The sequence below is a fragment of the Malaclemys terrapin genome, chromosome 23 (assembly GCF_027887155.1).
Source record: "Malaclemys terrapin pileata isolate rMalTer1 chromosome 23, rMalTer1.hap1, whole genome shotgun sequence".
NCBI classification, from domain to species: Eukaryota; Metazoa; Chordata; order Testudines; family Emydidae; genus Malaclemys; species Malaclemys terrapin.
In genome coordinates this window covers 647884-663045 of record NC_071527.1, presented here as the reverse complement: position 1 = coordinate 663045, position 15162 = coordinate 647884, and the positions used below count along the sequence as shown (strand labels likewise).

The window sequence follows — 15162 nt, the reverse complement described above, 5'->3', positions numbered from 1 at the left end:
TGCAAAAAGTATACAGAAAACAAAAATAATTTCTTTTTTTCCAATCTCTTTCAGTTACAGTAATTATAGGTGTTGATTTTTAACAACAGTAGGTCGAGTGTTTACAGATAGAAGGGGATTGTTACAGTTAACTCGTGCTCCCTCTTCTGGATCACTAACAGCAGAGCATACAGTATTTTCTAGTGTTAGATAGCTGTTGAGGTTTGTTATTTAAAAAAAAAAAAAAAAGCTGGACCACAGAAGAAACTCTCTACATCATGATTTTAAGACTGATTAAATTTTGGACCAAAGTTACCAACAGCAGCCCTTTAACTGAAGTTGTGATTCAATAAATGAGGAACATTAGAATTGTATTTTGGGGTCTTTATTACTGAGGTCAAGAGTTGCAAGCACCTATTTGTTTCAACAAGTCTTTACAATTCATATGAAGTATGTAGCTATGGAGGGAACCAGACCAAGAGTATTCAGTGTTACACTCTTTCCAAAATAAATTCCTCCTGAAAAGCAATCGCTCAAGGACCAAACCAATATGACCACGTCATACATCCACGATAAAGAATAGACCTATGCTGCTTCTTCCCAAACATTACATCAATAGAATCAAACTGACTGATGTTTTTCTCTCTGGCAATAATAAAAGTCATTCAGCTGCAAAACAGAGCAGGAATCAGCTACCATGTTTTGTACTGTAAGGATACTTGCCAGTTGTTTCATTTAAAAAAAAATCCTTGATCACAAAAGAAGAAATTTGAAAAAGAACAGCAATGGCACAGAGTTGGGAGCAAAATACCACAAAGAAGAGTTTCAAGTTAGTTTCATTTACAGGAAAGCCATGATAAAAGCTTCAATATTGACGGTCCGAGTCTGCCTGCAGACCCAAGTTTGTCTCCCTTTGAAGTTATTGAGAGTAGTGCATACATATTCAGTGGCAGAGTTTGACCAAAGAGCCCAGTCCTATTGAGGTGCCCATTATCCTGAACTCCCACTAACCTTAATGGAAGTTTTGAGGCACTCAGAACCTCCTAGGATGTCGTCTTTACCCAAGCAGGGTTGAGCGCCAAGCATGCAAGTTTTTCTAGTGCTGGGCAACAAATGCATTTTAAACATTTCATAAAGATTTTTGACACGAGTAGGAATTCTAATGTATATTTCAGTTCTATTTAAAGCAACTATATAGCAAACAATATCCCATAATAGCCACATATGTTATATTACACTTTACAAATACAAAATATTTATCTAACCCACTAACAACTCAGTTGTGGAATTCAGAGTCTGACTGCTTGGTAGGAAGCGCAATATATATATAGTAGACTAATAAAATAAATGTTGATAGACCTTATATAAACAACATACAAGGGGAGCAAATACATTTTTAAATTTCATTCAGGACTGAGCTAGCACAACTCACTGATGGCCTTACCACATTTTAGTAACACAGATCATGGCACAATTCCCATTGAAATAATGGAAGCAGGATCCAACCCTAACTACAGAAAATAGCATATTCACTGTTCATGCAATAACCATGGTCACATCATATTTTATTTATATTCAAGAGTCCTGATCATCTCAAACATCCTTTAACTTTTACTTGAAAGAAACAAGTCAAAATGATACATACTAGGATCCCTGATAGTATTTTTGCAGTAAATTCAAGCACATGTGCAGTTTTTACTGAATATGGAAAAAACAAATGCTAATCTGTTTCTTTTTCCCAACAATATTTCTTAGGATTTATTTTTAAGGTCAGTTGCTTACAAAGACAAAAGTAATTCAAATATTTTCTACTCCAAAGAGAATCTAATTTTACTTTGTGCTAACCCATAAAAATATATATAATCAATAATCTGAGACACAAAATATCTATTTGTTTACTAAAAGGAACTGTATAAACTGTTAAAATATGCATATAAACTCCATTTTAGAATTTGTAAAGGTAATAGTTTACTTACAAAAATATACCAGCCATTAACTATTTTCAATAGAGTATTTTCTTACAAAGATGCCATTACTTCACAAAATATTGCCTACCTTACAAAATTAGTCTGGTAATTGTGCACTTTTTTTTTTTTAATTTATAAACCCTATATTAGAACTGTATTAAACCCTTTGGTATGTATCTTTAGCTTTTTATTTTACTGTGTCTTTTTTTGGTCTGTAAACTTTTTAATTAAGCATAGTATGATCTCCAAACAGAATAAGCAATGCATGTTCAGTTGTATATATAATCAGCGCACAATTTATTTTTCAATTATAGTTTATCACACCCAGTAACCACGAACAAAACTATTTAAAAAGCATTCTCTGACAACTTTTGTTCAGCTATACCCATTCTACCAAACTGTTGGTTTAAAGTAACTGAATGTGTTGAATACTCTTAAGAAGTCAACATCTTATTCATGTGCCTTCGACATCTTTCAGGGTTAGGCCTGAAAAATTATTTTCCCATTGCCTTCTGCAAAACCTCTCCAACTTTGATGAACACAGCAAACATTTTACAAAAAAAACCAAACCAAAACAAAAAACCACCCCACCTTTAAACAGATTGCCAGCTGAGAAAAGTAAACATAATTTATACTTTTAGCAAAGTATTAACTTCTCTTTATCTTCTACACCTGTAAGTTAGAATTTACAGGTTGAAATAAAAATATTTACATACAAATAACCGAAAGAAAAGATAAGGATCATAAAACAAAAGAAATTAAAACCTATACTGGTTATATATGTTGCTAATAATTTTCAGCTAATGGCAAGGATTCCATCTCATCCACATTTTAACTGTAATAAAATATTACTGCTGTTACCAAATTAATTTGTAGTTCAGGAAATTCAAATCACTTGTCTGATAAAATGTGCATGTCCTTTTATTGCCGTTGTAACCTTGATTTTAATGATGTTTCCAGTTCTGCCAGCAGTTTTGTTGAGGTTTTCTTGTTTCCTTTTTGTAGTTTGTCACTAACACGTTGTAAATAAAATCTTTATAGTCTTTAAGTTGTGAAATCTAGGTAGAAAAGTTTCATTTTTGACCTTTCATTTAATTTTAAAAAATTCGGTATAAAAAAAATTCCCACTGGAAATTTAGACAGTCCACAAAAAGTTGTGCCTCCTTTTCTTACACATTTTTATGGCAGTAAAGATCTTTCAAAGTTTTTAGCTCTTCAATTAGAGTTTTGTTTTGATTTTCCAGGACCGCAACTCGATTTTCCAGACATTTAACATATTCTTTCTTCTTTCTACGGCATTCTCGAGCAGCTTCCCTGAAATCAAAAGGCAGAAGTGTTAATTACTGTATATCATTAGGTGTTCAGTCACTCATGTTTTGCTTTGAATACTGACTCCATCTGAAGCTACCATTCACACGTGGGGAGACGAAGATCTTTACAGAAAACTAATTTTTCTGTTCACCTCACATGAAAGCATTGACTGATCAAAGAAAATGATCAAAACAAAGCAAAAAAACGTAACATTTTGTTTTTCTAAAGTTAAGGCCTTTTCATTAAGAGCATCAGAAACTTTACACAGTTGGTTCTATGAGAAACCAAAAATACAGCCCTGGTCAAAAATCATTGGTTTCCAGAAAGTTCTGGGTTTCATGTTTCTCAAGAATTAAATGACATATACTACCCTAAATAATGCACGCAGATGGCAATGGAAGTTTCACTCTACAGCAAATAGACTGAAAGAAAACATATGTCAATATATATGCAGAAAGAAAATTAAAATGAGACATCATCTATATACACACAAGAGTAGTCTGAATTGAATATTTAAAAAGATTAAGGTCAGGATACTCATAAAAAAGAAGTTTTATTTACTTACAGGCATTAGCAAAGCAAATTAAACTACAGGGCAGTTCAAGGAATGTGTGAAATATCTGGTTAAACAAAAACTGGTTAGCTTACAGGAAAAAAGTTCACATTTTTCCCCAATTTTTCTGGGATAAAATCTTTAGTATGTTTGGGTCTAGCTTTCTAACATTTTCTAGTGACACTGGGTGTAGGATAAATAATACATTGGTGACACAATTACTAAACTTATGTGGGATTCAGAATTTTGGATACACAATTCTAGTTTTCGCTAAATATCAAGGAATACTGTCAACTTGAAACCAAGAAAAACATTAGAGAGACAAGGTGGATGAATCTTCTATTGGACCATCTTCTGTTGGTGAGTGAGACAATCTTTCAAGCTACACAGAGCTCTTTTTCAGGTCTGGGAACTAACTCATAGTTACTTATCTTGTCTCCCTAATATCCTGGGACTGACATGGCTATAACAACACTGCATTGTTAATTACACAAAATTAAGTGAAAAGAGAGGAAGCTTCTAGTCTTTCATAGTATAGTAGTCTTAAATGTTACTCAGCTATAGCTGGTAAAAATAATTTTCAGACAGAATTGTGATTTTAAAGGTGACTGTATACCTTTAAAAAAAGAACAGGAGTACTTGTGGCACCTTAGAGACTAACAAATTTATTTGAGCACAAGCTTTCGTGGGCCACAACCCACTTCATCGGATGCATGTGGGTTTTAGACCACGAAAGCTTATGCTTAAATAAATTTGTTAGTCTCTAAGGTGCCACAAGTACTCCTGTTCTTTTTGCGGATATAAACTAACACTGCTGCTACTCTGAAACCTGTATACCTGTAAGTATTTGACATCTGAAGTTATATTTTAGCATGCTGTTTAAGAATCGGATTGCAGCTATGAAGCTGGTTATGTAGCAATACATGGAAACTTACATACCTGTTCTTCATGAGCCTTATTTCTCGTTTCAACTGTGGATCATCTGTCTTGGTTGTCTGAGACGTAAGGGTGACAGGAGATGTCATCACTACAGTCTGTGGGAGGGAAGTGGTTGTTGTTGTGGTGCGGATCTGATATGTCTGCATATCTCCCGATGCAGCTGTTAAGACAGCAGAATAAGTTAAATTAAAAGGAAAAAATCTTAGAAAGCGACACTTTTATGGGAGACAATATTCCTAACGTTTTTTGTAATGCATACTCACTCTGCACTACCACCTGGTTGCTGGGCACAAGTATCTGCTGCCCATCAGATGTTTGTGCATACTGCAGTATTGTTGTCCCAGACTGAGTGCCACCAGCATTTGTCATTGTTAATGTCTGCAGACCCTGTACACCATCTGTACCTGAACTGGCCAGCTGCAGTGATCCGTTTGGGGCAATAGTAACTTCAATAAAAGAGAGAGAAAAAATATGGTAGATATACAGAAAATGTTTTCCTTTTGTGTACTAAGTACATCCACTTCCAATAGGCAATCACCTATCTGAAGTTGGTACTTTAAAAATTAGCCCCACAATTTTGTTGCATCTTTAAAGACTGATTTGACAGTCATGGGGCAGTCAGAGACACTGTTGGGTTAAAACTATATATTTACAAGAAGATGTCCTTACATATGATACTAACATCCAGTTGGCTATTAAACTGAATAAATTTAAACAACCTAATTTATTTTCCAGGATTCGTGCAGTTTGTTTACTGTTTTGTATTTCACATAGCTTGAAGATTGAAAAGAGACTCATCCGCTTCTGGTCACTTTCAGGCTCATACAAAAATACAAAGCTGCAGTGTTTGAGTTGCAAACATACAGGGAATACTTAATGTTTCAAAAATTGCTTTCCACTTCCTCCCCCCATAACGCCATAGAAATGTCTACTAGCCTCAGGTTTTATAAAACCTAGCTTATGCACACTTTAAATTTTGGACCAAATTTGACACTTTTGGTTTCACTGCAATATAGAACATATAGACTAAACTAGCCATGCCAGTTATAAGCTGCACTGGCACTATAAGCCAAATGGCTGAGATTTGCGTATATATTTATACATTTACATAGACTTGGCTTGCACCCAAGAAAAAATCACTATGTGGTAGAAATAGTGCTCCCTTCACTCCTCCCCACTCCCTGCTACTGTCCGAACAGCTCACTGTTGACTGACTAGATTGTGACATTGTCAAGTGGTGAGATTGTGACATCAGTGGTGAGTGACACAGCGGATAGGGGAGAGGTTGGTGGTAGAAGCAACATGTGTTGTAACTATTATACGTGGACATTTTTGTAATTAAAAATAAATGCAGAAAATTTCCATATTTGCCTGTATTTTCATTTATCCCCTAAAAAAACACAGATGCCTGATTAAAAACAAAAAAACATCAAACAGCAACTCCTGTTATTTTTAATGGGAGGAGAAAGTGTCTTTTTCTTAATGGGAGCTGCTGGGTGCTGATCACATTTGAAAATCAGGCCACTTTATTTAAATGTTTACACGGGAGCTGAACTCTTCTGCACCTTTGAAAATCTCGCATACAAGCTTTTACAATTTTTCTTTGCTTCTCCTATTTTTAACACTGATATCAAAACAAGATGAAATATTAAATCCCCTGTAGTTTACTAGCTCACCCAAATTGTTTACGTTCTAAACTACTTGAGATTTTCCAATAGATGTTTTCCAAGAATTAAGTGTATTAATTTTCTCCAGGATAAACAGGTTTATAGTTCTACAATGTCATTTAAGGAGAAATTCAAGCTTTATTTGATCAAAGAAATTATCTCAGACTATAAAGAAATGTCTTTATTTATGATTTATATGACATTTTATTGTTTTAATCACTTAATAGATAAGTTGCCCCTAGACTACTGTTACCCTGGAGCAAAATATATTTTTTAAGTGAAGCACGTACTTTGAAAATGTTCCAAAATAGCCATGCCAGTCATAGACTGCACTGGCACTATTGCATGCAATATATATATATATAAAAAAAAAAGAAATATATTTTGGATTTTTTTTAACTACAGAATTTTAGTTCATTTTTAAGTTGCAAAAGTTTTGAATCAGACTCAATTTAAAATAGCATGCTTACTTTTAGTAATCCTGGATTTAGTTGGCAAGTAAATATGTTCAAAGTTTGGGGTAATGTGACAGATCATTTGGTCTCTGCCAACAGTTTACACTTCATACAGAGTAGGTGCATGGACATGGGGAATTGTTACGTTAAAAGGCCAAACAACGAAAGAATACAGACACATTCTAACATCTCTAGCCGGGAGTAGCTGCCATGCAAAGCATGTTCAATCATTTTGACTTGTTAGGCTGGCTAAAGGGCAGACAAGATCAACATGGCCTTTGAAATGTTAGATTTAGAGCAAGGAAGTTAGAGGATCCTTCCAGAACTAGAAGGGGGAATGACAGCAGGAACAGAGGACAGCAATCGTACGGAGAACTAATTTATTTCCCTGAGCTGATCAAATAATACTTTGATGAAATGCTGATGTAACTACCCACCCTGATACTATAATCTCTCACATTTGAGATTAAAGTAATCACAGGGTAAAAATGACCAAGGCCTTTCAAGAAGGGGAGATCCTGGGACACAGAGAGGGTGTGTGTGTCCCCTGGATGCAATCTGACCAAGAAGATCAGTGAGGAAGAATGTCTTTCTAGAAGTAGGAAGTGTTTTCTGTCACTACAGCTAATAGCTAAAGTTAAGGTAAGCCTAGCTAATACTTTTGCAGTTTCAAGACAGCTATGTTATGTATACTGTTTCGTTTGTTTAAATATTATTTTCTTTTGCTATTCTTAATCTTGTTTTAATTAGATCAGTTGTAGTCTTGGGCTGTTGTTTTGGGGAATTTCATGCATATCATGGCAGAGAGTACCTTCAAGAAGAAGGAAGGGGTGTCTGGAGCAGCAACCCACTTTGACTTCTCAGTCAGAAAAGCACAGACTAAAGGAGTCCTTTCCAATAAGGTGTGTCATTTGCAAGGATGAGGGCATAAGGAAAACACCTAAGCACCATGGGGGAGAACCAAGCTGAAAGGGATGCAAGTTCCAGATTTGATAGGAAAAGCACTACAGCAAACAATTACTAAAAAAGTATAAGAAGTTATATTAGAAAGGAAGAAATTAATCGAAGAGGAAAGTTGGTCTTGTAATTAAGGCACTGAACTGAGAGTCAAGAAATCTGGGTGAAATTCCTGGCTCTTTCATCAGCTTCCTGTGTGACATAGGGAAAGTCACTTCAGCTCTCTCTGCCTCACTTCACCATCCGTAAAATGGGGATAATAATGCTACCTTACTCCCACTTTTTGATTCTACTTATATGGTAAGCTCTTTGGGACAAGGATGGTCTGTCTCCTACTATGTGGATGTTACAACATCTAGCACAATGGAGCCTTGATCTCACCATGGGCATCTAGCCACTCCTTTAATTCCAACAAATAATGATAATTGGAATAGCTATCATTTGTATTGCCAATCCTTCCACAAACTCATCTTAGTGTCAATATAATACAATATAAACTTTCCCCCATATAGTTTCGTGTAACAGAAGTATGTCTAGTTGGATGTATATTTAATATAACATACTGTACTGTCCAGTGCTGGTCTGGTAGATAGGTGTGGGAACAGACATAGAGGTGACAGTAGAGACACCAGGACTTTCATCATCTCCTTTTCTATCTCGTGCATCTTCGGACGAAAGATCTTTCAAGATTTTTCTATGGAAAAATTTTTTCTTCATTAGCACTTGTGAAAGCAAAAGATGGCAAACTGGTTGGCAATTACTCCTCTGAGTACAAATTTTAACAATATTGCAGGCAAATTTTGCTGGCAAATATTTCTCCACCGGTGACAATTTTTAAATTAATCAAACTACAAATATAACAGAGATAGAGCACCTAAAACCAACATAGTTATAGAAACATGCTGCTAACATACATAGCTGATAATCTTTAATAGCATTACACACATTGTTACATACAAAAGACAAATCCTAGCTTGTGGTTGGCTGAAAAAAAGTCACGTGACAAGTCAGTAAATTTGTATTGTTACCACCTCAGAGGTAATTCGCTTATATATTTACATAACATGACCTCCTCAGAGGTAAACAATACTGAAGTCTGGAGCAATGTTAACCAATTGGACTGCATATGCAAATAGGGGTCACATTGGATTCCATTTATAATATCTTATAAAGGATTAATAAATTAAGATTTTTTTAATGGCTAATCAATTGTTATAGATTGCTATAGAGTCTGACAGATCAACAGGTTACTTATAACGATCTAGAACACACAACACTCATATATGTAACAAGCTTATAATATCTATAAATCATTTATTAGCCCTTTATAAATGGAACCTTAATATTAAATATACACACACACACACACACACACACACACCCCCCTTTACTGGCTGGAGCTGTGTACAGTCAAAACTAATATTGTTTACCATGGAAGAGCCAATCAGAAAGCATGTACCCATCTCTGCTTCCTGACTGAATCAGCAAACATCAATAGCTACTTTTCTGTTTGTCTAACTTTTTAAAAAATTAATGCCCTTAATGAAGAGATTTCTAGGCATTTTGGTGACTATATTTAACCAAACACATATTGACTTAATATTTAAATGAATATCAAAATTTGTTGTGGTTCAGGGTAATTATTGGCTTCGCTTCAGACAATATAATTCTGGGATCAAGAAATCCTGATGCTTACTTTAAGAGAAGCCAAAATCTACTAAACATATGTTCTCAATAATTCTTAGCAGATATAGTCAACAAAATATCAAATATATTATCAATAGTACTATCATGCTTTTGTAATAAAGACTGTAAATAAGCAGGCAAAGTTTGAAATAAAAATTACATATAGGAATTCTTCTCTCTAAACTTCTTCAAGTAATCGTATTTCTGTAGTCAAGAGTTTCTTATTTCTTGTTCCTCATTCAAAAATCTGAACCACTTTACTTACAGTCAAAGAGTAATTCAGTATTAAACCACTTGTATATGCAAGTGCAATGTAAGATTTTCAATCATTGTCTTCTAAAAACCTTAAATATTTTAGAAATAAGCCCTCTGTAGTGACAATTTTCATAACTTACAATACATTGTAATCACATGTAGTAAAACACTGTGCTGGAAACCCATACATAGATGTTTTAAAGTAGTTCAAGCAATTTTTTTCTTTCCAATCAGTCTTGACAAAATAAAACGCACTTGTGCATATGTCAGATTTTCTGTATTGTTTCTAGCAGTACAGCTGCATCACTTCAGTAACGGGTGCATCAGAGTTTCCATCTTAAATATTTTCCAGGGGTTTATAACTTGCCTGTTAGTGTTCTCCCTAGTTTAAAACCTCATGCTCTGATTCACACAATAACTGGATTTATGTCTCTCTCTCTCTCTCTCTCTCCAACTCTAATCAAAATCAATTTGTCAATTTTTGTTATTGTTAGAATAAAGTGGAAATAAGTGGGATGCTTTAGGAATTTTTTTTATTCATTAGTTAAGTTTTTTTGCTCTGTGATACAAAATAATACTTTTCACTTATATAGTGTATTTCATCCAAGGATCTCAAAACTCTTTAATAAAAATACTTAACTCTTGTACAGCTCTTCAAACGCCTAGTGCACTATATAGCTCACAATACCCTACGAGAATAAAAGCTCCCCATTTAACAGAAGAAGAAATGGAGGCACAGAGAGTTTATACATCTTGTCCAAGGTCACATAACGAGTTAGCGGCCGTCCAACAGGAAAGCAGAATTCTTGACTTCCAATCCCATGCTCTCACTGCTATGTATCGTTTCCACCTAAATTATGTGCACAACTAGTATTTTCCCATAAAGTGTTCTTTGAGTGAGAATTGTTGACCATTCTTTTTTCACTCTGACTTTTTTGTGTGCGGAACTGAAAAAAAAATAGTTTAATGTAAACAGTTTATTTTGGTATTTAATTTAAGAGGAAAATAGAAGAGAGAATGGGGGTAAAAAAATAAAAATGATAAGCACCGGTGGAGGTAGGAATAACTGCCACTCCTTGGGACCTTGGGGTAACTTCGCAAGCTTTAATTTGTAATTCTTTTCAGAATATCCAAGTAAAAACTATAAAAGTTTAATACGCATTATGCTTTTATTTCTTGGTTTATCACTTTGAAAAGTACAGAACACTCCCATTTAGCCAGATGGCATAGGTAACATCAGAACCTTGGAAATAACCAAGCATTCAGATAAAAGGAAGTGCTATTAACTAAAATAGGGCTATACTGTGGAATTGGATAACTAGACTTTTTGGATAACTGGAATTCACATAACTGGAATTTATCCTGTATGTCATTTGAAAACATAACAGTGTTTTACTCAGTTCCTCTTTTCAGTAAAATAGCAATAACTAGTACGGTTAAAGTGATAAAACAACTTTTCACTACACAATATCATCCTGGAGTCTGATCCTGCAGTCCTTATTTAAGCAAAACTCCCCTTATAGTCAATGAGAGCTTTGGTTGAACACTGGCTTCAAAAAATCAGTTTTTTAGCTGATTCCACACAACAGAATTAAACTCACTAAACATCTGTGCTTCAACAGCAAACACATAGAGATGTTATATAATAATCATTCTCTTACACCAGCAGTGAATTTAGCCCAGTCTGTTAGAAAACATTGGTTTTGCTATCAGCTTTCATTTAAAATTCTTCATTATGGAAAAATAAAATCTAAATAGTTGCTTCAGTTTATTGTGTATCACCAAAAGCAGAAATAACTTTTTTATAAGCAGATACAATACATATTTTAGGGGAATAAAAAAATAATTCAGAAGGCTGATGAAACATATGGAGATAACTAATGGAAGCTGTGATTTTTGTTAGTGTTTTTAAAAGCTTCTAATAAAAAATACAGTATAAATGTTTGTAAGGTTGAGACACCCTGTACCCCATGTTCACCACTTTTATATGGTTATGATATATTTTGAACAAAGTATGCCTTGTGAGGTATCATTTGAAAACTCATAATCTGCTGAATATTATTATCCTGTTGAAATGTGTGTAACATCACTGCATGTACAATTTTGAGATTTTGCTAAATGATTGTTATTGAAATATGTTGTAGTTCTAGGTAATACCCACAAACCAATTTATCTGGGACGAAGACACACTAGCATGGTAGCAACGTGCTTAAGGCCCATTACCGGCTTAATTGGGCATCCACCAGCAGGAGAGAAGTTATAAACAAGACATTTACATTTCATCCCAGAGATGGTTCGAATCTCACATATGCAGGGGACTGTCTGCCTACACCTCGGCAGGGAGGTAATCCTCAAAGAGAGGAGGAGGGTATAAAAATAAGAGACTATGACCGCCACATCACCCCTCCCTTCATTTAGGTATTAGCTTACAGTTTTATCTTTTTATTTCTTTTGTAACCAATTCTGACTTTTATGACTTATCACTTGAAATCTCTTAGCATGTATCTTTCTCTATTTAATAAACTTGTTTTAATGTTTTATCTAAACAAGTGTGTTTGGATTGAAGTGTTTGGAAATCTCTACTTAGGATAACAAGGCTGGTGCATAATCATTACCCAGTGTTGGAATGACAGACATACTATGAGTTTACACTGTCCAGGAGAATACTGAGCAGCGTAAGACACACATCTCTGAGGAACAAGGCTGGGACTGGGGATATGCAGGTGTCTCCTTGTAAGTAATTTATGAGTGGCTAGTAATAGCACTCAATACTGTGTAGTTGGGATCAAGTTACACGCAGGAGGCTGCATGTGGGCAGAACCTGAAGTAGTTGTGCACCAGCAAAGCAGTGTAAGAGGCATCCCAGGTTAGAGAGTTAAGAGGGCACAGCTGTTTGGAAGTCCAGATTGTACCCTGGGGAATGTCACAAATATACTCACCGGTAAGACGGTCGCCGTGCTAAGATACCTCGGGTCTTCTGCGAAGAGCCTATGCTATCTGATGAATCCTGAGAATCCTCACTCTCTGACAAAGAAGATACCTAGAAAGCATATCCCATGTCACTGTGCTGTACACTACAAAAGTACCCAAGATAGTTAACATTTCTCAATTTAAATTTATACAAGACACAAGTGCATGGAGACTAAATACATGTAACAGACTACCAAAAAATTGCAAGAAACAGTATGTTCCAGATTTAGTGCTATCAAACATCTTTACTACAAGATGAGCAATTCTTAGAGACTGCCACAGTTAATGAGCACAAACTAGGAAGTTATTTAACAGAAGCCAGAATACAATTACTTTAAAAACCTAAAGATGGGCATGAACCAAACTCCCTGATCCAAACTCCCCCAAACTCAGGGATGTTCAAAATCAATACCTGAAATGTGTGGCTTGGTTCTGTATCTACTGAAGACTGTGCAAGAGACAGGCAGAAAAAGAAAAATCAAGTAATTCTCTGGAGTCTCCATGATAGCAGGCATTCCTTTATTTATGGAAAAAAAATTGTGACGTCTACTGAACAAACAGACATCAGAATAGTCTATGTATAAACTCCTTTGCCATGAATTTTTCCTGAGATATAATTTCACTGCTATAAGTCTCAAGAAAGCAACAATAAAATGTCAAATATGCATCTTTATATATTCTCTGTCTCTCTACGTGCACGGAGCAGGTGAGCTGGGCGAACTAGACTATGCAACAACTCAAAGTGACAAGCACATCAGTGCAAGCCTTTTTAATGCTAAGCATTAATCTTCGATATCCGATTAGTTGCCTGCTTTATACATAAGTTGCAAAATAGATACAATATATTTTAAAAAAAGTTAAGGGAGGATAGGTCTGTCAATGACTAGTAGCCAAGATGGTCAGGGATGCGATCCCATGGTAGGGTCAACCTTAACCCTTTGACTGCCAGAAGCCAGGTGTGGAAGACAGGGATGGATCACTGCAAAACTGCCCTATTCTGTACACTCTCCCTAAAGCTCTAATATTGGCTGCTGTCAGAGACAGGATACTGGGCTAGATGGACCATTGGCCTGATCCATAGGGCTACCCTTATGTTCTTGTGTTCTTATGTAATCCTTACTCCAGCACAAGAAAGCAAATGTTAACTCACTACTACAAACAAGTTTATAGTCATCCACACAAGGATGCACCTTTATTAGTTCCTTACATCAATATATCCCAGGAAAAGGATTATAACATTCAAATCTGAAAACCTTCAATTACTTCACACAAACTGTTCTATGCTGTAGAACCAATCAACCCAGGAAGCTACTAACAGCACTGTCAACCACGGAAAAATGCTTAAGGTTTTCATCAAAATACTATAACCTTAGGTCTGACTCCTGGAACTCAAGTTCAGAAGCAACATGAGGAGTGTCCCACTCATAGAACAGGGGGAAATTAGGGATATTACAAGAACGGTATAGGCAATTAATGGCATAAGACCATAAGAACGGCGATACAGGGTCAGACCAAAGATCCATCTAGCCTAGTATCCTGTCTTCCGACAGTGGCCAATGCCAGGTTCCCCAGAGGGAATGAACAGAACAGGTAATCATCAAGTGATCTATTCCCTGTTGCCCATTCCCAGTTTCCGGCAAACAGAGGCTAGGGACACCATCCCTGACCAATAGCCATTGATGGACCTATCCTCCATGAACTTATCTAGTTCATTTTTGAACCCTGTTACAGTCTTGGCCTTCACAACATCCTCTGGCAAGGAGTTCCACAGGTTGACTGCACATTGTGTGAAAAAATACTTCCTTTTGTTTGTTTTAAATCTGCTGCCTATTGATTTCATTTGGTGACCTCTAGTTCTTGTGTTATGAGAAGGAGTAAATAACACTTCCTTATTTACTTTCTCCATACCAGTCATGATTTTATAGACCTCTATCATATATTCCCCCCCTTCATCCTCTCTTTTCCAAGCTGAAAAGTCAGTGTCTTATTAACCTCTCCTCATATGGCAGCCGTTCCATACCCATTATCATTTTTGTTGCCCTTTTCTGAACCTTTTCCAATTCCAATATTTCTGTTTTGAGATGGGGTGACCACAGCTGCACGCAGTATTCAAGATGTGGGCATACCATGGATTTATATAGAGGCAATATGATATTTTCTGTCTTATTATCTATCCCTTTCTTAATGATTCCCAACTTTCTGTTCACTTGTTTGACTGCCGCTGCACACTGAGTAGATGTTTTCAGAGAAGTATCCACAATGACTCCAATATCTCTTTCTTGAGTGGTAAGAGCTAATTTAGACCCCATCATTTTATATGTATAGTTGGGATTATGTTTTCCAATGTGCACTACTTTGCATTTATCAACATTGAATTTCATCTGCCATTTTGTTGCCCAGTCACCCAGTTTTGTGAGATTCCT

At 35.7% G+C, this 15162-nt stretch overlaps 1 protein-coding gene across 2 annotated transcripts in view; it reads right to left on the bottom strand.

Annotated features, from left to right (window-relative positions):
- Positions 1–348: 348 nt before the first annotated feature.
- Positions 349–15162, bottom strand: part of ATF1 (activating transcription factor 1) — a 30318-nt gene continuing 15504 nt past the window's right edge. For both annotated transcript variants that reach the window (XM_054012550.1, XM_054012549.1), the window contains exons 4-8: positions 12709–12809; positions 8392–8522; positions 5013–5195; positions 4750–4909; positions 349–3260 (exon numbers count right to left, since the gene is read on the bottom strand). In XM_054012550.1, coding sequence (XP_053868525.1) covers positions 3116–3260; positions 4750–4909; positions 5013–5195; positions 8392–8522; positions 12709–12809 — 720 coding nt within the window. In that variant the 3' untranslated portion in view covers positions 349–3115. The remainder of the gene's footprint in view (positions 3261–4749; positions 4910–5012; positions 5196–8391; positions 8523–12708; positions 12810–15162) is intronic.